Source organism: Myotis lucifugus, unplaced genomic scaffold, assembly GCF_000147115.1.
Source record: "Myotis lucifugus unplaced genomic scaffold, Myoluc2.0 scaffold_399, whole genome shotgun sequence".
Classification (NCBI taxonomy): Eukaryota; Metazoa; Chordata; class Mammalia; order Chiroptera; family Vespertilionidae; genus Myotis; species Myotis lucifugus.
The window spans coordinates 777,609-798,434 of NW_005871447.1; the positions used below are offsets into that span (position 1 = coordinate 777,609).

General features: G+C 39.4%; 1 protein-coding gene across 9 annotated transcripts in view; it reads left to right on the forward strand.

Moving 5' to 3' along the window:
* ZCCHC6 (zinc finger CCHC-type containing 6) overlaps positions 1–20,826 on the forward strand; it is a 57,476-nt gene that overhangs the window by 13,264 nt on the left and 23,386 nt on the right. For 8 of the 9 annotated variants that reach the window (XM_023743551.1, XM_023743552.1, XM_023743550.1 and 5 more), the window contains 9 exons: positions 759–885; positions 2,426–2,545; positions 7,596–7,748; positions 10,694–10,874; positions 12,546–13,606; positions 14,525–14,675; positions 17,152–17,238; positions 18,059–18,159; positions 19,823–19,880. In XM_023743551.1, the coding sequence (XP_023599319.1) occupies positions 759–885; positions 2,426–2,545; positions 7,596–7,748; positions 10,694–10,874; positions 12,546–13,606; positions 14,525–14,675; positions 17,152–17,238; positions 18,059–18,159; positions 19,823–19,880 (2,039 nt within the window). The remainder of the gene's footprint in view (positions 1–758; positions 886–2,425; positions 2,546–7,595; positions 7,749–10,693; positions 10,875–12,545; positions 13,607–14,524; positions 14,676–17,151; positions 17,239–18,058; positions 18,160–19,822; positions 19,881–20,826) is intronic. The other variant, XM_023743554.1, reaches the window with a different exon arrangement.

The following is a 20,826-nucleotide window of genomic DNA, read 5'->3' on the forward strand; positions in this document are numbered from 1 at the left end:
TTGCCATCTTTTTAGCAGCATTTTTAGCACTGCTAAATAGCAATTAGATGACTTCACCCATGTATTTCTCTCTCCATCTGGAAGTACTATCAGTACTGTAAGTGGGTGGTTTACAGGCTGTAATGATTGTTTACTAGGCAGATTTCTCCAACTCTTGGGAGAACACTCTTGTATACTTACAAATAGGAATTCATGCTCTCATTTGAAATATTTTATAGTATTCCCTTATTTTCTTTTTTTTTAAGTATATATTTTATTGATTTTTTACAGAGAGGAAGGGAGAGGGATAGAGAGTTAGAAACATCGATGAGAGAGAAGCATCGATCAGCTGCCTCCTGCACACCCCCTACTGGGGATGTGCCCGCAACCAAGGTACATGCCCTTGACAGTAATCGAACCTGGGACCCTTCAGTCCCCAGGTCAACGCTCTATCCAGTGAGCCAAACCGGCTAGGGCAGTATTCCCTTATTTTCATTTCCACACAAAATAGTTTTAATGTATGAAAGTGCATAGTTTTTAGTTCTGAAAGTAAAATTTACTCAGAAAACGGCTGCCCTATTTTTTTTTTAATTAAAAAAGAACAACAACAACACACTTTCTTAAGATTTAGTGAGTTTTGGGGTTTTAATACTTTACTTTCATTTTTAAAGAACTTATTATCAATGTAAATTAGTTGTTGGCATGAAAGATACCTGATACCTATATAACATTTTTTATCTTTTCTTTTTCCTTCCCATCCTCATCTCTGCCCCCTCCAGTGGACTTCTTTGTAAAGTGAGTGCAGGAAATGAACATGCTTGTCTGACAACAAATCACTTAACTGCCCTTGGAAAACTAGAACCAAAGCTGGTTCCTTTGGTGATTGCATTTAGGTACTGGGCAAAGGTAGGTCTAGTGCTTAAGTTTGTGAATACATTCTACGTATATGCTTTGATTTTTGTATGGTTAATTTAATCTTAAATCTTTGGATGCATATTTATAAACACAAAGAGAGTAGGCATCTGAATATTGGAACAGCAATTTTTTTTAAAAATATCTTTTATTGATCTCAGAGAGTAAGGGAGAGAGAGAGAGAGAGGTAGAAACATCAATGATGAGAGAGAATCATTGATTGGCTGCCTCCTGCCCGCCTCCTACTGGGGATCGAGCCTACAACCTGGGCATGTGCCCCTGACTGGAATCAAACCTGAGACCCTCCAGTCCACAGGCCAATGCTCTGTCCACTGAGCCAAACCAGCTAGGGTGGACCAGAAATTTTAATGTGCACAGAAAGGGAAATTCATTGTTTCTGTTTCACTATATAGTAGTATTGCTCAAAAGATTTATAGTGCATATTATAAATCAGACTTGTGAGTCAAATCCCAGAAGATATGGCCCAAGAATTTACATTTTAACTATTTTTATGAGGTGATTATAAGCCACAGGAAAGCTTGAAATAAAGCTTCATTTCCAGTAATATTGTTTGAATACCCAGAGACTCCAAAAAATGAAAGCCACTATCTGGTCTTGCTTACATTTTCATAATGTTTTAAATACAGTACCTCAATTAAAAGAGCATTTAACATTGCCCCAAAACGTAAGGTCCCATCATGACTATAAAAATGAGTTGCTCTGCAGGTGCTTTATAGAGAAAATCCAAAGCTTTACTGATTAATAGATAGCAGTAACAATGCATATAGTTCCTGTGGCTTGTGGCCAAGCTAAACAGAGAGTACCCCACTCTTAACTGGGTAAGTTGATAATTACAGTATGCCATTCTTTGAAAGCTGCCTCCTGCTTTATCACTAAATAGTCCATCCTTTTTATTTTTATTTTAATCCTCGCCCAATGACACACACAGAGGAAGGGAAAGGAAGAGAAACATCAATCAGTTGCCTTCTGTATGTGCCCTCACTGGGAATTGAACCAGCAACCTTTCAGTGCACAGAACAATGCTCAACCAGCTGAGCCACTCTGGCCAGGCTAGACCATGCTTTTAAGTTGTTTTTGTTAGTGTTAATGAATCTGCCCACATTCCCTCCCCTGATCACTTATGTGGTCAAAGCATGCATTTTCAAGGCAGTAGGTTAGGATGGTGAGGGCTTGCACTTGGAATCAAACCATCGTTTTGATTTCATTAACAAATGTTTTAACCAAGTGAATGGATTACTGTGGATGTGAAAAAAATGAAACAGCAAATACTATGTTAGGATCCTTTACAAATAAGTGTAGTTAACAAGATTAAAATGTTGAAATTAAAGCTGTTACTCAAAACCACAATATGTGGTTGCTCCAAAAGTATAAGGAGCCTTTACGTTTTGTCACTGTGGTGTTTTATTTGAGGAGTAAATTATGTAATACAAGGAAAAGAAGTGACAGGTTTTAGACCAAATTATATAACAGGGTGGTACAAATGAATGCTTATCCTCTTTTCTCTCATTTGTAGCTTTGCAGTATAGATCGCCCTGAAGAAGGAGGTTTGCCACCCTATGTGTTTGCCCTGATGACAGTTTTCTTTCTTCAGCAGAGGAAAGAACCCCTTCTACCTGTTTATCTAGGATCATGGGTATAAAACTTTTTTGATTATATATTCAATTTTGATTTTTATACAGGACTACACAATACCTGTGCATAATTTCAAAATTTAAAAACCTACTCAGAATTGACATGAATTTATCCTCTTGTGAATATTCATATATTTAACTGCTGAAATGTTAATGTATTTGTTTACAATATGCTGCTCCACCCTCTGCTGGGAGAACTATTCTAAATTGAAGAAAACACTTGTGAAACACATACGATCCTGAGGGTTTTGAACAAGAGAATGTGAACCTGTAATAAATTTATCATTTGGTACACTGTCTCTAGGTACAGTTTTATAATTTGATATAAGAATTGCTATTGATACAGAACTTAGTAATCACCTCTTAAATAATACTTTTTTAAATTAAATCTTTATTGCTCAGATTATTATAGTTGTTCCTCTTTTCCCCCCCATAGCTCCCCTCCACCAGTCCCACCCCACCCTCTGCCTTTACCCTCCCCCCCCCCCCCCGCACTGTCCTCATTCATAGGTATATGATTTTTGTCCAGTCTCTTCCCGCACTCCCCACACCCCTTTCCCCCCGAGAATTGTCAGTCCACTCCCTTTCTATGTCCCTGATTCTATTATATTCACCAGTTTATTCTGTTCATCAGATTATTTATTCACTTGATTTTTAGATTCACTTGTTGATAGATGTGTATTTGTTGTTCATAATTTTTATCTTTACCTTTTTCTTCTTCCTCTTCTTAAAGGATACCTTTCAGCATTTCATATAATACTGGTTTGGTGGTGGTGAACTCCTTTAGCTTTTTCTTATCTGTGAAGCTCTTTATCTGACCTTCAATTCTGAATGATAGCTTTCCTGGGTAAAGTAATCTTGGTTGTAGGTTCTTGGTATTCATCACTTTGAATATTTCTTGCCACTCCCTTCTGGCCTGCATAGTTTCTGTTGAGAAATCAGCTGACAGTCGTATGGGTACTCCCTTGTAGGTAACTGACTTTTTTTCTCTTGCTGCTTTTAAGATTCTCTCTTTGTCTTTTGCTCTTGGCATTTTAATTATGATGTGTCTTGGTGTGGTCCTCTTTGGATTCCTTTTGTTTGGGGTTCTTTTCGCTTCCTGGACTTGTAAGTCTATTTCTTTCACCAGGTAGGGGAAGTTTTCTGTCATTATTTCTCCAAATAGGTTTTCAATATCTTGCTCTCTCTCTTCTTCTGGCACCCCCATAATTCAGATGTTGGTATGCTTGAAGTTGTCCCAGAGCCTCATTACACTATCTTCATATTTTTGGATTCTTTTTTCTTTTTGTTTTTCCTGTTGGGCGTTTTTTTGCTTCTTCGTATTTCAAATCTTTGACTTGATTCTTGCGCTCCTCTGGTCTGCTGTTGGGAGTCTGTATAATATTCTTTATTTCAGTCAGTGTATGCTTAATTTCTAGTTGGTCCTTTTTTATATCCTCAAGGGTCTTACTAGATTTATGGAGGGTCTCACTAAATTTATCAGTGGATTCTAGAAGATTCTTGAGTAACCTTATAACCGTGGTTTTGAACTCTATATCCATTAGTTTGCTTTCCTCCATTTCTGTCATTTATGACCTGTTTCTTTGTCTCCGCATTTTTTATGCTTCCTTGTGTTGATAGAGTGGCTTTCTGTGCTAGGTGTCCTATAGGGCCCAGTGGCTCAGCCTCCCCAATTACCTGAGGTGGACACTATTGTTGCTCCCCTTTGTGGGCTTTGTGCAGTCTTGTAGTTAAGCCTTGATTATTGTAGGTATCACTGGGAGGAATTGACCTCCAGGCCAATTGGCTGTGAGAATCAGCTGTGTCTACGGTGGGAGAACTTCTGTGCTGGAGACACCCTTATGGGCAAAACTTGCTTCGGTGGGGCTTTGGTGCTCACTGAGTCTGCCCCCTTAGTGTGTCCCTTATGGATCTGAGGAGTTGTAATCTGGATGGTCCCGCTCTGACCACTGGGTACACTGGCTCTTGGAACTCTAAGGAGGTGCTAATTAAGCCTCTGCCTGAGGCTACCCCGCAGGAGCTATGAGGCCCAGCTGTGAAGCAATGCAAGCTGCTGTGGGGCCTTGGGCCTTCTTTTGGGTGTTCTGGGTTTCTCTGACCCAGCTGCAGTTTGTTAGGTAATTTTAGATTGCAAAGGGCCAGGCCATTATTATGCAAAAGCCTCTGCACACAGCTTGGGTGGGGCGAGGTCTTGGGGAATCAACAAGGCAGAGCAAACAGCTATGGCTGATCCTCAGTCCTGCCCTAAGAGGCCTGGGGTCTCAGTGTTCCTCGGTATTTGCTGCAAGCACCTCTGAGAGAAAGCCACCCTCGAGTTCTGCCCTATGCCAGACAGTCCAGTTTCTCCCCGTATGAGTCTGGGTCCCCAGAGACTCGCCCAGAACTGGAGTTCAGAGCAGTCGGGAGCTTGCGACTCCCTCCCGATTGAAAAAGACAACCGTGTCCTCAATTGCCAGCCCTTTCCATGTGCGCCTCTGCACTTTACTTCCGCACCTCCTCTGAGTCTCAGTGTGCTTTTCTCTTTTCTTCTAGTTGTAGAATTTCCACTCAGCCAGCCTTCCTGTGGTTCTGGATGATGTCCGTTTTGTCTTTTAGTTGTATTTTTGAAGTGGTTGTTCGAGGCAGCAGTTTCCCATGTTTACCTATGCCGCCATCTTGGTTTCCAAAGCTCTTAAATCATACTTAGATACTATCTTTAAGAACAATTAAACTCACTTTTAATACCAAGGTATTTATCTTGATAACGTCTGTGTACACTTACTTAATAGAAATTCTCACTTGGTGCAAAGCTAACTTTGGCACATTTGGATATTTTAACTACCTTTCTTCTTAACATATGTAGAATTCTCATTATTTAAGGAACATTTACCAGAGTAGTAGTTACTTAACTTTGGATACATTGGGGGCTAGAGGGGGAGGATTTTTTCTTTTTACTTAATAGATTGAGAATTAAGCAGCACCCTTTATCTGCCATGACCCAGGAATAAAGACTAAAGCAAAATAAGCCCCTTATGAACTATGTCCTGGAATAAGAAGTTTCAGTCCACTTTTTGCCAGGTTGCCTAAGGGAGCTCTCTTTGTGTTTGTAGTACTGAAATGAAAGAATTCAGGGTCTTGAGAAGGTATCTTTGCTAGAATGTTCTTCTCTGGTGGGAAAAAAGAAAGAACAAAGTCAACTCTTAGTTGATAATGCCCTCTGTCACACCCAAGCCTGTGAAAATCTGAATGACTTGCCCCAATTAAGCAATTCATTGGGGGAAAGGAAAGTCTTTTCAATAACTGATCTTGGAAAAACTAGATATCCATAAATGAACATTAAATCTTTGCTTTACAACATACCCCAAAATTAACTCAAAATGAATCAGAGCCATAAATGACATAGTTAAAGCTATAAAATGCCCAAAAGAAAGCCTAGGAGAAAAATCTTTGCAGCCTGGGGATAGGCAAGTATTTATGTAGAAAACTAAAAGTGCAAACCGCATCAATAGAGAAAAATATTAATAAACCCTTTAGAAATGTTTTACTCTTCAAAACCCAACAAGAAAACAAAAACATAATCCACAGAATTAAAGAAAAATATTGAATATATAAATCTAACAGTCACTGCACCTCGTATTTTCTGTAAGAGCAGTTTGTTCTTTCAGTCAGTTAGCAAGTCCTTACTGAGCATTTACCTGTGCTGGGCACTGTTCTAGATGCTAGAGTTAGAGCAGTGAACAAAACAACATCCTTGTCCTCAAATTTATATATACAGTGAGGTGAGAAAGGTAAATGAGTACATATCAAGTGGCAGTAATTTCTCTGAGGAAAAATAAACCGGGGGAAGGACAGAAAGTGAAAGCGAAGGATCTATTTAGAGAAAAAGATACTCGAGCAGAGCCTGAGTGCATTGAGGGAGAGTGGGCTACCTGATTGTTGGGGGAAAGAACCTTCCGAGCAGAAGAAGTAGCAGGTATCAGCTGTGAGCCAGGAAGATGGGTCAGATAAGAAGCAAAGAGCCAGATTATGTGGGCCCTCTCTCAGCCCTGGAAAGGGCTGTGAATTTCATCCTGAGTTTGAAGGAAACCGTTATAACTGGGAGCAACATGATTTCTCTCTCTCTCTCTCCCTCTCTCCCTCTCTCTCTCTCTCTCTCTCTCTCTCTCTCTCTCTCTCAGGATTACTGTGCTAAACCAAAGAAGTAGTCCATTTGATATGGAAATACAGTTGGGAAATAGTATACCACATCACCCCACTCCACATTCATTCATTATATACATTAACCTGTTTCAAGGCTGTGATAAATCCCATTGTACACTAAAGAAACCTGTTCAGATTTGTCCACATTTCTTAGACCTTTTGAGCCCAGGCTTTTCTTCAGCAATTAATATCTCAGCAATATCAGTAGAAACAATTCTTATATTTATTGACATTTACTCCATACCATACCTGTATCTGAATCCTTTATTTCCATTATTTCATGTCACAACTATCCATGAAGGAGGGTCTAGTGTTATCTCTTTAAACAGAAACCTGAGACCTAAAGAAAGTCATGAGGGAGCTGAGATTTTTTTTTTTTCTCTCTTTTTTTTAATTGGACTTATTGGGATGACACTGGTTAATATAATTATATAAGTTTCAGGTGTATAGTTATAGAATACATCATCTGTATATTGTATTGTGTGTTCATACCCCAGGTCAAGTCTCCTTCCATCACCATTTATCCCCCCTATTCTCTCTTCTACCTGTTCCCACCCCAGGATCTGAGATTTTATCCCAGACAGATTTACTACAGAACTTGTGGCCTTTGGCCTGGGCCATTTTGCCTTCTCTTATTTACTAAAGAGTTATTTCACAAAATCATTTATTTTGCAAATCAAAACTTTATTTTTTACTCTAAAAAATATTTTTTTAAAAATTTATAAATATCTCAGAAAAATTTCATAACTGATACCTTTCACATTTTTAATGAACCATAGTGTGTTATCTTTTCATTCCTTTCAGGATTAATGTGTTCTGATTGATATAAAATTGTTTCTACCTTATAATAATGTATGTCTAATTTTTCTCTAGATTGAAGGATTCTCATTGAATAAACTAGGCAACTTCAACCTAAAAGATATTCAGAAAGACGTCGTGGTCTGGGAATACACTGATAATGCCACAGGGGATGCTGACACAGCAAAAGAAGAGGCACTAAAAAAAATACCTGTTAAAACAGGACAGGTGTGTTCTCTCTTATTTTTAATTTTATCATCTATTTTTAATTCTACCATTAATTGTAGAGTTCATTAATTAATCAGTCCTCTCTTCTTTCCTCAATTATCTTAACTGTTTCATTGATGTTTCATTTCTTAGTCTGTGCAGTCCTTTGAATAGACGAGTAATGAGAAAAGGTAAAATTCACATTAGATTTACAGTTACTGATGTAGTTCTGTGTGCAGGGTCCTGTGAAAGATACTCAGAATTCAAAGCTAAAGCCCTACCTATTCTCAAAGTACTTAGGTCTTAGATGATGTTATTATGAGATTTAAACAGATGAAAAGTTAACCTCAGATTATTAAAATAACAATGAGTAATTATATGAACTTGTTTCCATACCGTTAGGGGTGGGCAGGGAAATTTATGCACAAAGAAAGAATTGCCATTTGAATTTCAAACAAAAATCTGAGCAATATAACTATACTAGTAATAAGAATAGGATTTCATCCCTAGCCAGTTTGGCTCAGTGGATAGAGTGTCAGCCTGTGGACTGAAGGGTCCCAGGTTTGATTCCAGTTAAGGGCACATGCCTGGGTTGTGGGCTTGATCCCAGTGGGGGGCATGCAGGAGGCAACGGATCAATGGTTCTCTCTCATCATTGATGTTTCTATCTCTCCCCTCCCCTTCCTCTCTGAAATCAATAAAAATATACTTAAAAAAAAAAAAGAATAGGATTTTGCCCCAAATTGGGGCAGACCCCACAACCTTATAACCCTTGGGGGTGACATGATAATAATATCCGCAAATTACTTCTGAGACCAGGATTTTAATCCCAGCTTTACACCAATAGGTCATATCACTCTTCTAGTCCAAGCCTACAAAGAGGAAGTAGTGGTGAATCATAGATACTCCAGTTTGCTTTCTATAATCCTGGAGGGGGAAGGGGAGAGGGAACCTGTCTTCCTCTGCTGTCACCAGCACAGCAACACTTTTATCTGTGTCCTATTTATGGTTCCAGTAGTGGATAAGAGCACAGGCTGTGGAGCCAGAATATGTGTATTTGTATCCCAGCTCTCCCACTTCCTAGCTTGTGTGTCCTTGAGCAAGTGACGTAATCTTTCTGTGGGCCCCAGTTTCCTCACCTATAAATGGGGATGATATTGGTACCCTCTCATAGGGTCATTGATTTATAGAATGCTTAACTCAGTGCCAAAAAAGAAAGTGTTCTCTACTTTAAAAAAACAATGACAATAACCAAAAAAAATCGCTTAAGTACCACTAGTTTAGATATATGAAAGGTCTCTAAGTTCCATAGTACAGTATTACCAAGTCATTTCAATGAGATGCTTAAAAATCCTATGGATGAAGAGGTGAAGTTTAATAAGGCTTTCAATTTCTGGGGGTTTTCTTTGTGTCCTCAACTGTATAGAGTTTGGGACCTAGACAACTTCCTTTTTCAACCAGGTCTGCTTTGTAAATCCACCTGATGACTTTGTCTTATTAGATAGATTCTGCGTGGTTGAGATGTAGTAGTTATTAAAATACTCTACCACTTGTTTTGAAGCTTGATATAATAAATGCAATCAGGAACAAATTTATACCTTAGAAGGAAAAGCTATTACTATAAGTCCAATTAAAGACTATGTCTTTACATTTTTATGCTATTTGGAGAGAGTAATCATGCTGCCACTTCTGAAAGGGATATCTAAACTGTCGAAATTGCTTGGTGTGATTGAAATAGCACTGTACTGGGATGGGAGACTGTTCTCATTCTGCCGCTGACAAGCAGTGGGACCTTTGACAAGTCACATAAACTCTCTGGCTTCAGTTTCTTCTCTTGTAACATACGGGAGTTGAACTAGATTACTTCTTAACAGCATCTTACAGTTGTGACTATGTTTCAGTGATAAATGGATTTCTTGTACTTAAAGATTTTATCTAAGTGAAAAAATACAGAGAGCAACCACGTCTGCTTTCCCTTGTTTCTGATTTAATCCTCATAACTATCCTGTGTTATAGGTGGTATCATCCCTACTCTGCAGATAATGATAGCGACCATTTTTTGAACATGTGTGCCAGGCACTGTGCTAAGCTCTTTTCAGACACTCTCTCACTCAATCCTCCCAACAACCCTATGAGGTGGGTACTGTGATCCCCATTGTTCACATGAGGAAACTGAGGCTTAGACAGCTTATATACCTTGACTAGGATCATACACAGCTAGTACATGGCGGAACGGGATTTCAAACCCAAGCATGTCTCATTCCAAAGCCAGTTCTCTTAGCCACTGTGCTATACTGCCAAATGAGAAGGAAGAAGCTAAGTCACAGAGCAGTTAACTATGAAGTGGCAGAATGTGTATTGGACACGTGCTTTTTTCCTATTCTAAGTCCTGTGTGCTTTCCAATTAATTACAGTGTGTTCCAACTTGTCAAGAGTCTGTGAATGTAAAACTAGCAGTAATATCTGACATAGAGAGTTATTTGACTTTCAAATTAATTTAAGATCACTGGCACATTCAGTGAGCTTAAGTAGCTTCTCAGAGCAAATGAGAGGAGCATTTTTCCTTTTGCTCTATGCTTTTAGCTGCCACCCATTTCTGTGTGTAACATTGTAAAGGTGTCCTCCAGCAGCAGAAACAGGGAGAGCTCAATGAAATAGATGCACAGTTCTCTCCACCAGTCACTAGAACTTCAAAACTAGGAGTACTGTCTGATTACATACAACTGTCTGTCTATTCCTATGATGATGACAAAGTTTTAAAATACTCTAATCCCAGCAGTGTAGTGAAAGAATGCTCTTTTTCTACAAGCAAAATTAAAACTAGAATGCGATTTATCTAAATGGTTGTCAAATTCATATCTTTGCTAAGGTTTTTAAGATTTTTAAAAATTTCATGCTTTTGAATGCTAATTTTTCAAATTGTGCTGACATCTGAAATACCTGTGTTTTCTCTTTGCGATTAATAGGTATCATTAATATTTGATTTAAAACACCAGCCTTCAGTGCCAGTTGGGCAGCTCTGGGTGGAATTGCTTCGATTCTATGCTTTAGAATTTAATTTGGCTGATTTAGTGATAAGTATCCGAGTGAAAGAAATGATATCTCGTGAGTCAAAGGATTGGCCCAAAAAGCGCATTGCCATCGAAGGTATCCCAAAATGTTTATCTTTAATTCCTTTTTTATTTTTTAAGGTACCTGTCTAACAGCATGCTTTTTATTTCAGTCTCTTTTCAGTTTCTACATGTAAGGTAGGCCTGACCCCAAAAGTGAAATAGATAGGATCTTGCATGCATTACAGTGGTCATTACAAGTAACCAAACTTTGTTTTGAAGTGTATTTCTTGAGTGCAGCAATAAGCGCATCTTAATCACTTAAGCAACTAAATAATGGCTGGCTGAGTCCTTGTTTTCTTTGTAAATTGCTTAAAAACTTGAGCCCTTAAAAAGTTTTCTCCCAGTGATGTATGAATCCCCTTTCTTCTTTTAATGTCCTCATTTCTGTATTTTTTAATTGAGTTATTTCATGAATTGTTGATGTTGTTTAGTTTTATAGAGGTTGAGGATAATACTTTTCCTCATGCAAAATAACATTCTTTGCTAGATTCCCCACCATAGAAAAGATAGTTATTTTTGGAATATCTGCAGTAACACTTAGAACTTATTAATGAAAACACTTTTTCTAGTGAGGCTCATTTAATTGAAAACATTGTTTAAAAGACACACTGATGTGGCCCTGGTCAGGTGGCTCAGTTGGTTGGAGTGTCATCCCATACACCAAAAGGTTGCAGGTTCAATTCCCAGTCAGGGCACATACCTAGGCGCAGGTTCAGTCCCTGGTCAGAAGCAACCGATCGATGTTTCTCTCTCACCTTGATGGTTTTCTCTCTCTCTCTCTTTCTCTTGCTCTCCCCGTCTCTGTCTGTCTTTCCTTACCTCCCTCCTTTACTACTCTCCTCCCCCTTCTCCCTCCCTCTCTCTAAAACATATCCTCAGGTGAGGATTAAAAATGAATAAAATAAAAGACACACTGATGTGCCCCATAGACTTCATTAAATGGACTATCTCTTCTCAGCTTTTCAAAGTCAGGCGGTTGAAACCTCTCTAGAAATCTTAATTCTCCTCCTTTAAATAATTTAAAGAATCTCCTAAATGGAATTCTGTTATTTTTGCTTGATTTTTTTCAAGCTTTATATTGCATAAGAGGGGTTTTTTTGCATTTTGCATAAATTCTTTGTACAGTCATAGGGATCTCACCTTTTTAAACCCTCCCCTGCAGTTTCTCTGGCTCGGCTCTTCTGGCCAATTACCTAACCTGCTGGAGTCTAGGGGAGGAGAAAAGATTGAGAGAAGTGGTGTCTCCTCCTGGTGCCTCCCTCTCGCCCCTGAATTCAGCCCAGCCAGTTCAGTGATGGGGCTTCCCAGGGCAGAAGAGTGGAGGTAAGCTGTACAAACCACACAGCCTGGCTGAGTCGGGAGGCAGAGCACTTAGCAGAACCTGGTGGAAAGCCCTCACTTCCCCAGGCACAAGAGCCACACTCAGGACATCTTTTTTATCCCCACAGTCATAGAACAAAATAGGGAAGGGGTACTGGTTCAGAACAGAATGGGTTCTCTTCATAGAGCAGATATTTAAGAAAACATTTCTTTTTGTTCTTAAACTCTAATCTTCTTACTCCCCATCTTTAAGTTTTTAAAAGCATAGTTAAGATACATGCTGAATTTTACAATTGTTCATTTGTTGTCTATTTTTATCTAGAGCAGGCTAATTTTTAAAACATGTAATACAAATGTATGCAATGGATTTTTTTTTTCATTCCAGATCCCTACTCTGTTAAAAGGAATGTGGCAAGAACCCTAAATAGTCAACCTGTGTTTGAATACATACTTCATTGTTTAAGAACAACATATAAATATTTTGCTCTCCCACACAAAATTACAAAATCTAGCCTTCCGAAGCCTCTGAGTACTGTTACGTGTTCAGAACATTCTAAAGAAGTAGCAAAGCATGATCCAGATTTACAAGCAAAAAATGATAAACTCGAAAAGTCAGTTGTTGCTCAAGGTCCCAGTGCTCCCAGTTCAGCTGTAAATACCTGCACAGCACAGCCAGTTACTCTTAAAGAGACTGCTGAAAGCTTTGGAAGCCCACCAACAGAGGGAACAGGAAGCACAGACATCAGTGTCCACCTGGGAAACACAGGTTGTATCAAGGTAGAAGTTAGTTGTGATAATCATGAGGATGTTAATGTACACCATGGAGATGGAGAAACTGGAGGTAAAACTGAGAAAGAAAAAATTGGAAGGGAGGGCAAGCATCCTTTGACTGCTGATGCTCGAGATTTAAGCAGCAGCAAACGTGGAGAGCCTCTCACCTCTGGTAGCACAGGAAATACTGAGACAGATTGCACTTTGGATGTAGAAGGCTTCCAAAGCTCTACAGCTAAAGAATGCGATGGATTTGCTACTTTAGATAATGACGTAGATGTTGATGAAGAAAACTTAGATGTTGATGAACTAGAAGACTCTCTAAGCCACTTTGCCCCTTTAAGACGGAGTCAGACCTCAGGAGTCATTCACTCTGATGAAGAGGAGGAGGAGGGCGTTACCCGAAAAGAAGATGAGGACGATGGTGCTAATGAAGATGGGTTAGACAATGCCTACACTGGATCAGGGGATGAGGATGCCCTATCTGAAGAGGATGAGGAGGTAGGCGAGTCTAAGTATGAAGACTCGAAAGAATGTGGAAAAGATGTGGATGGAGCTCTACTAACAGAACTTAATAAAATCAGTCTTAAGGAGGAAAATGTATGTGAAGAAAATTCAACCATGGATCCATCTAACTTCTATGAATTTAGTAAGCTCACCTTCACCAAAGGCAAGGTAGGTAATCAGTGCCAGTCTTAGACATAGAACTGGGAGAATTGAAACAGTTGTAATGCATGTGATTACAATTTTATGTACTAGAACAGGGCACTCCCCATTTTGGTAGTGGTTAATGAGTTCGTCTACAACTCCAGTACTGGTCCACTTCCCTCCTTAGTCTTATGGGAATTTGCACAGGAGAAAAGGAATACTGTTGGTAGTGAAAATAACTGCCTTTTCCTCTTGAGTATGCCATCCAGGTGTCCCCATCTCAGATAGCTTGGAATGGCTGCACTTTATATTTTCACTAGAGGCCCGGTGCAAGAATTCATGCACCAGTGGAGTCCCTCAGCCTGGCCTGTGGGATAGGGCTGAAACTGGCTCTCCAACATTCCCCGAGGGGTCCCGGATTGTGAGAGGGTGCAGGCCAGGTTGATGGACCCCACAGGTGCACAGGGCCGGGGAGGGATGCAAGAGGTTGGTCAGCCAGGGAGGGACCGCAGGAGGGCTCCAGGACATTCTGGCCCATCTCACCCAGTCCCAGTCGGCAGGACCCCAGCAGCAAGCTAACCTACCAGTCAGAGCGTCTGCCCCCTGGTGGTCAGTGCACGTCATAGCGAGCAATTGAGTGGCCTTACTATATCATTAGCATATTATGCTTTGATTGGTTGAATGGACGACCAGACACTTAGCATATTAGGCTTTTATTATATTGGAGGATTCCTTTGGAATGTGAAGAGTAGACTGTGTACTTTAAAAAAAAAAGATTTAGCTGATCGATGTTTCTCTCTCATCGATGTTTCTAACTCTCTATCCCTCTCCCTCTTTGTAAAAAATCAATAAAATATATTTTTTTAAAAAAAAGATTTACGACCCCTTTATTTGGCAAATAAAGTTTTATCTTAAGTCTTGTTTTGCTTTGCCTTCCTCCTGCAGTCTCCTACAGTAGTGTGCAGTTTATGCAAACGAGAGGGTCATCTAAAGAAGGACTGCCCTGAAGACTTCAAAAGAATCCAGCTGGAACCTTTGCCACCATTGACGCCCAAATTTACAAGTATCCTAGATCAAGTTTGTATCCAGTGTTATAGTAAGTTGTTAACTTTTCTTTTGATTTGTTAAATTGATGTTTTCTCGAGAGTCACTTGAATCACTAACCTTCTAACTTCTTTATAGGAACTAAATCTGTTCTGTTCCCCATTGTATCCAGTGTTCTTTGTATCCTGTTCCATTTGGGAAACATAGTAAATAATTGCTAAAGACAGGAAGGAGAATCTTTAAAGGCTTTAGATTAGAGTACTATCATTTCTCAAGTGGAATTTCTTGAAATGTGTTTCTAGGTACAGTTAATAGTATCTATATATATAAAAGCCTAAGTGACTGTTACAGCCGGATGACCGGACGGTCCTATGATGCCCACTGACCACTAGGGGGCAGACACTCAATGCAGGAGCTGCCCCCTAGTGGTGAGTGCGCTGCCACAGCCAACCTCACACAGTCACTTCCCCCAGGTGGCTGGCCTGTCCCGATCTGCCCCTATTGACCCTGATCGCCAGGCCAAGGGACCCCACCCCACCCCACCCCCCTGCAAAAATTTGTGCACTGGGCCTCTAGTTTTGTGATAAGAAATATTTTATGGGTCAAGTAGGGAATAACTCTACTTACTGTTCCCTCGAAGAACACAGGGCACAGTAGCATAATAAAGGCTTTTGATAAATGTTATGGTAAAGAATTTATTTAACTCTTTAATCCCAATTTCCAAAATTGAGCATAGAATACTTTTGGTTAACACTAATTAATAGCCTACATAACAGCACTTTAAGAAACATTGGTTTTGGGATGCACTGGTATGCAGAGGTTTAAATTTATACTAAGAAGAATCTTTTAAAGGAAAGGGATGCAGCTACTTAGAGAAGAACTGGAAGCATCACGGTGCTACATCTTGAGGTGTCTGTGTGCTAAAAGATGACCATTCTTAACAAGTGATTTACTTTTTAAGCCTTTTTGGAGTTTATAACCTATGAAAGGAAATTGTAGGTCCTCCTTGAATATATACACTGAGTGGCCAGATTATTATGACCACCTGACGTTTGTAGGCAAATTAGCTATAATTTCGCGCTGAAGTTGCTAGAGGGCCAGACCATTATAAATAGGGAAGCAGGTTGTTTACCACGACAGTAGAAGTGATTTTTTTCTGAAGATATGGGTAAACAACGCTATTTAACAGCCTTTGAACATGGGATATATACACTGAGTGGCCAGATTATTATGACCACCCATCAGTTCTTCGTTGGGCCACCTTTTGCCTTCAATACTGCGGCGATTCTTCTTGGCATTGACTACACGAGATGTTGAAAGGTGATGCGAGGAATCTGACACCATGCCTGATGAATAGCACTGTCCAGTTCTGTGAGATTTGATGGTTGTGGAACCAGCTGCCTGATGGCTCTTTTAACTCCGTCCCACAAATGCTCAATTGGATTGAGATCTGGTGATTGTGGGGGCCACCTAAGCAAGGTAAAGTCTCCCTCATGTTCTTGAAACCACTCCTGCACAATACGAGCATCGTGGCATGTCGTATTGTCTTGTTGGAAGAAGCCATCTTCATTGGGATACGCCATCAACATGATAGGATGAACTTGATCAGCAACGATACTTAGGTATGTTGTGCTATTCAGACATTGTTCCACACGAATTAAAGGGCCTAAATCATGCCAGGAAAACATGCCCCAAACCATAACACTGACCCCACCAGCTTGAAGGGTTGTTCTCACGCATGTAGGGTGCATGCTTTCATGCTGTTTCCACCAAATTCTCACTCTGCCCATCTGCATGATGCAACTGGAAACGTGATTCATCGGACCACATGACTTTTTTTCAATGCTCGACTGTCCAATCCTTGTGCGAATTGGAGATGTTTTATCTTGGTAACTGCAGACAGCAAAGGTGTTCGAACAGGCCTTTGGCTTCCATCTCCCGTACGATGCAGTGTACGGCTAATTTGCCTACAAACCTCAGGTGGTCATAATAATCTGGCCACTCAGAGTGTGTGTGTGTATATATATATATATCCATCCCACGTTCAAAGGCTGTTAAATCGCATTGTTTACCCATATCCTTAGGGAAAAATCACTTCTGTCGTGGTAAACAACCTGCCTCCCTATTTATAATGGTCTGGCCCTCTAGCAACTTCAGCACGAAATTATAGCTAATTTGCCTACAAACGTCAGGTGGTCATAATAATCTGGCCACTCAGTGTATATATGCACATGCTCAGAAACTTTTGTGTGCACCCTCTGGAAGAGTTTCCTGAAGGCTGCCCTTTGGAGAACCCTGGGTCTCTGAAAGGCAGTACTTCTCAGATTAGTTTTCCATTTCAGAAGTAGTTCTTGGTGATAGATCTTTTTTTAAAGGCATCTTCTTTATTTTACATGCTTTCTACTGAGAAGACACAAAACTTAGGGTGTTTTTTTTCTGTAAGCCTGTTAGGTTTCATTTTATTAAAAATATAGTTTTCAGAGAATGTGAACATCTTTGTTTCTGATGTTTCTCTTTATTTAAAACAGAGGATTTTTCTCCAACTATTTTAGAAGATCAAGCTCGTGAACATATTCGGCAAAACCTAGAAAGTTTCATAAGACAGGAGTTTCCAGGTAACTAACTTTTTACCTTTAAGAAAAGAAGGGTAGGGTGAGCTTCCTTCAGAAAGCGTCCATGTGTTGCAGTCACGTTAATTTTGAGAAAGAGAACGTAATCTTGCAGTGAAGGGGACAGGGCTTCAGTGGGTGGCATGCCTAGGGTGGCCATTGGTCGGCTCAGTCCTAGCTTCCCAACAGAGAAGACAGCTATCATATAGGATTTCTCTTAGCAGATGCCACGAAGTGAATTTCATTGAGGACTATGTTTAGAGTCAAAGTTCACACCTCTAAAAAGTCAATTTATTTAGAAAGTAGTAAGCTTACAGTATTAAATATGTTTAGGAGATCCACATTTTCCTCAAAATGTCCTTACATTTTTTCTTTATTTATTTTTTTATTTTATTGATTTCAGAGGGGAAGGGAGAGGGAGAGAGAGATAGAAAGATCAGTGATGAGAGAGAATCCTTGATCGCTGCCTCCTGCATACCCCCACACTGGGGATCGAGCCTGCAACCTGGGTATGTGCCCTAACTGGGAATTGAACCGTGACCTTCTGGTTTATAGGTCAACACTGAATGACTGAGCCACGCTGACCAGGCAATATCCTTACATTTAAGAATAAAGTGGTACTTGGTAATCTTTCATGCCATGTACAACTTGTATTTATTTAAGGTAAAGTTTGAGAGAAAAATATAATAAATGACTGATTAATAAGGACATAATTAGGTGATTAATATAAGATAGTTAACTGGATATTTTGATTTGTGAGAGGGACCTTTTGATCCAAAAAGTAAATGTAATCAGTTAATTATTACTTTTCATATATCCCTAACAGGAACTAAATTGAGCTTGTTTGGCTCCTCCAAAAATGGATTTGGGTTCAAACAGAGTGATCTTGACGTCTGTATGACAATTAATGGACTTGAAACTGCTGAGGTACAGTGACCACATACACTTCCATTTGCTAAGGCAGTGTGATTTGATAACTTTGACAGTATAGCTTGGTGTTCTCCAAATTTATCAGGGCACAGTCTGGCCAAATATAGTAAGAAGTTTAGAGTGGATGTAAGGGTTAGAAAGTCTTATACTTTCAACTTGGAGTACAAAGTGAATTTGAAAACAACTTCTGGGGATTCTAGAAAGCCAAGCCAGCGTCTCCAGTGTCCCATTGGCATAGCAGCTAGGCTTAGATTAGCAGGCAGTAATGTGGTATAATGATAAGAGTACTGAACTTGTAGTCCAGTGACCTGGATTCAAGACAAACTTGGTTTTATCAGTCCCCATACATGTGGTGTTTGGTTGATAATCTACAAAATGGAAATGGTAATTCTGGTCCTTTTGCTTCAGGAGATTGTTACGCATATCAGCCTGGATCATGTATGTCAGGAGTCAGCAAACACTGCGGTCCACGGGCTAAATTCTGCCCACTGCCTGTTTTGTAAATACAGTTTCATTAGAACATAGCCACACCCCTTCAGTTATGTATACTCTACTGCCACTTTCACTCTAACTGCAGAACTGAGTAGTTGCAACAGACCATAAGATCCACAAAACAAAAGGTTTGCCAGCTCTGGTGAAGATGAAATAAAAATACTGTGAAAAGGTGTAAAATCTGATTAGTACCAAATACCTACTCTTAAAAAGATTTTTTTAGCAACAGTGCAAATACTATATATCCACATGAGTGATGCTGCTGTTGCCCAAGATCTATTTATGCCTTCTCTTAGTTTCAAGTCTGTCTTTTGAGGATGTATCTGATTTGGGAAAATAGCAAAGTTATCAGGCCCAACTTTGCTGAATAAGGTAGATAAGTAATATTGGGATCGATATCTAGAATGACCTTAATGTACATCATCAAGATGGAATTTTTACATGATTTATAAACTAGTTTTGAAGGCATTTCTAAAATAAAATTTCAGTGTATTGTGGGACATATATAACCTTCGAAAAGACCTATGTTGGAAAGGGTCAGCCGAAATTTTTTTTTTTTTTTTTTTGGTGCCCTTGACCAGAATCAAACCTGGGACCCTTCAGTCCGCAGGCCGACACTCTATCCACTGAGCCAAACCAGTCAGGGCCAGCCGAAATATTTTTAAGTATGATCTATTAGAAATATTCATATTTGCCGTATGACTTTCATTTTGTACATTATATTTTTGTCTAGTCCTATGGAAAAATAATGTGAGCTTAATCACTCTCCACAGCAGTCATTCAGCTCTTAATGAAACAATAATGAAGGGCTACCCAGAATGAATTAGGGCATAGAAGCTCCCTCTTATTTATGCTGGCACATAGGGTACTTCTTGGTGACATAATTACCCAGAGGGAAAAATGGAGGTCCTCACTGGTTCAGAGACTTTTTTGGAGGCTCCAATTTCAGCCTCTGTTGAGCCTCCAAAAGCAATTAATTAAGTAGGCTGTATTTGGAGGGAGGGGGGTATCTTTAGGATATTTGCTATGTATACTAATTAATGCTCACCTAAAAGGGGAAAAAAATGAGGTGAAATTAATTTCATTATTCTGAAGGTACTAGAAATTATAACTAGGTTAGAAACCTATCTTCCATTTTTGGTTCAGTACTTTGCCATTTTTGTTACAGGGGTTGGACTGTATAAGAACTATTGAAGAATTGGCCAGAGTCCTCAAAAAACATTCAGGTATCTCTGTAAATTTTTTCTACATATAAATATAGATATAGATTTATTGATTTACAAGCAAAAGTTTATTTAGAAAATCAGAGGTAGAAATGAGCCATGGAGGAAGTGAGCTAGCTGGGCTGCATGGGCTCAGGAAATAAGCTACAGAGGCAAAGAATGGCCGTTGGAGCTTAGGAAAAGTAAAGAAAGAAACACACCTAAAGGAAGAGGGCGCGGGCAGAGAGAGAGAGAAGAAGAGAGTCCTAAAAATATTTTCGTCTTTTTTTAAAGACTGGCCCTTTTTTTTTTTTTTAATTATTATCAGAGAGGAAGGGAGAGGAAGAGAGAGATAGAAACATCAGTGATGAGAGAGAATCATTGATTGGCTATCTCCTGCACGCCCCCTACTGGGGATTGAGCCTACAACCTAGGTATGTGCCCTTGACCAGAATCAAACCTGGGACCCTTTAGTCCACAGGCCTATCTATGCTCTATCCACTGTGCTAAACCAGTTAAGGCTATTTTCATCTTTTTATTAGTATTTTGCATAGTTAGAATTTACTAATGCCAATAAAACGGCATCATGGCTTATGTATATTATGTTTACAGAATTGGTGTCTTATTAATATTAATAAGTATTAAATAACTTCTGAGGAGAGAGTGGGAAATTGTTGCATAGGGGAGATTAATGGAAAAGATGGGCTTGTTCTGATCTCAAATGATGATGAATATGATTTGAAAAGAATAGGAAGAGAAGTCTTTCCTTAGAATGGAGTATAGTATATTTTGGAGAACAGTGAGAAGATTGATACATTTAGAGAGGAGTTTCAAGTGGAAACTATTAGGAGATAAGGTAAAGTCTGTAGATATTAAGAAGCCACTGAAGTTTCTTCAGGAGAGGAGGAACCCAATAAAAGCATAACTTGAGGTTTTTAGGCAACTAGCATAGTCTCTGTTGGAGGGTATA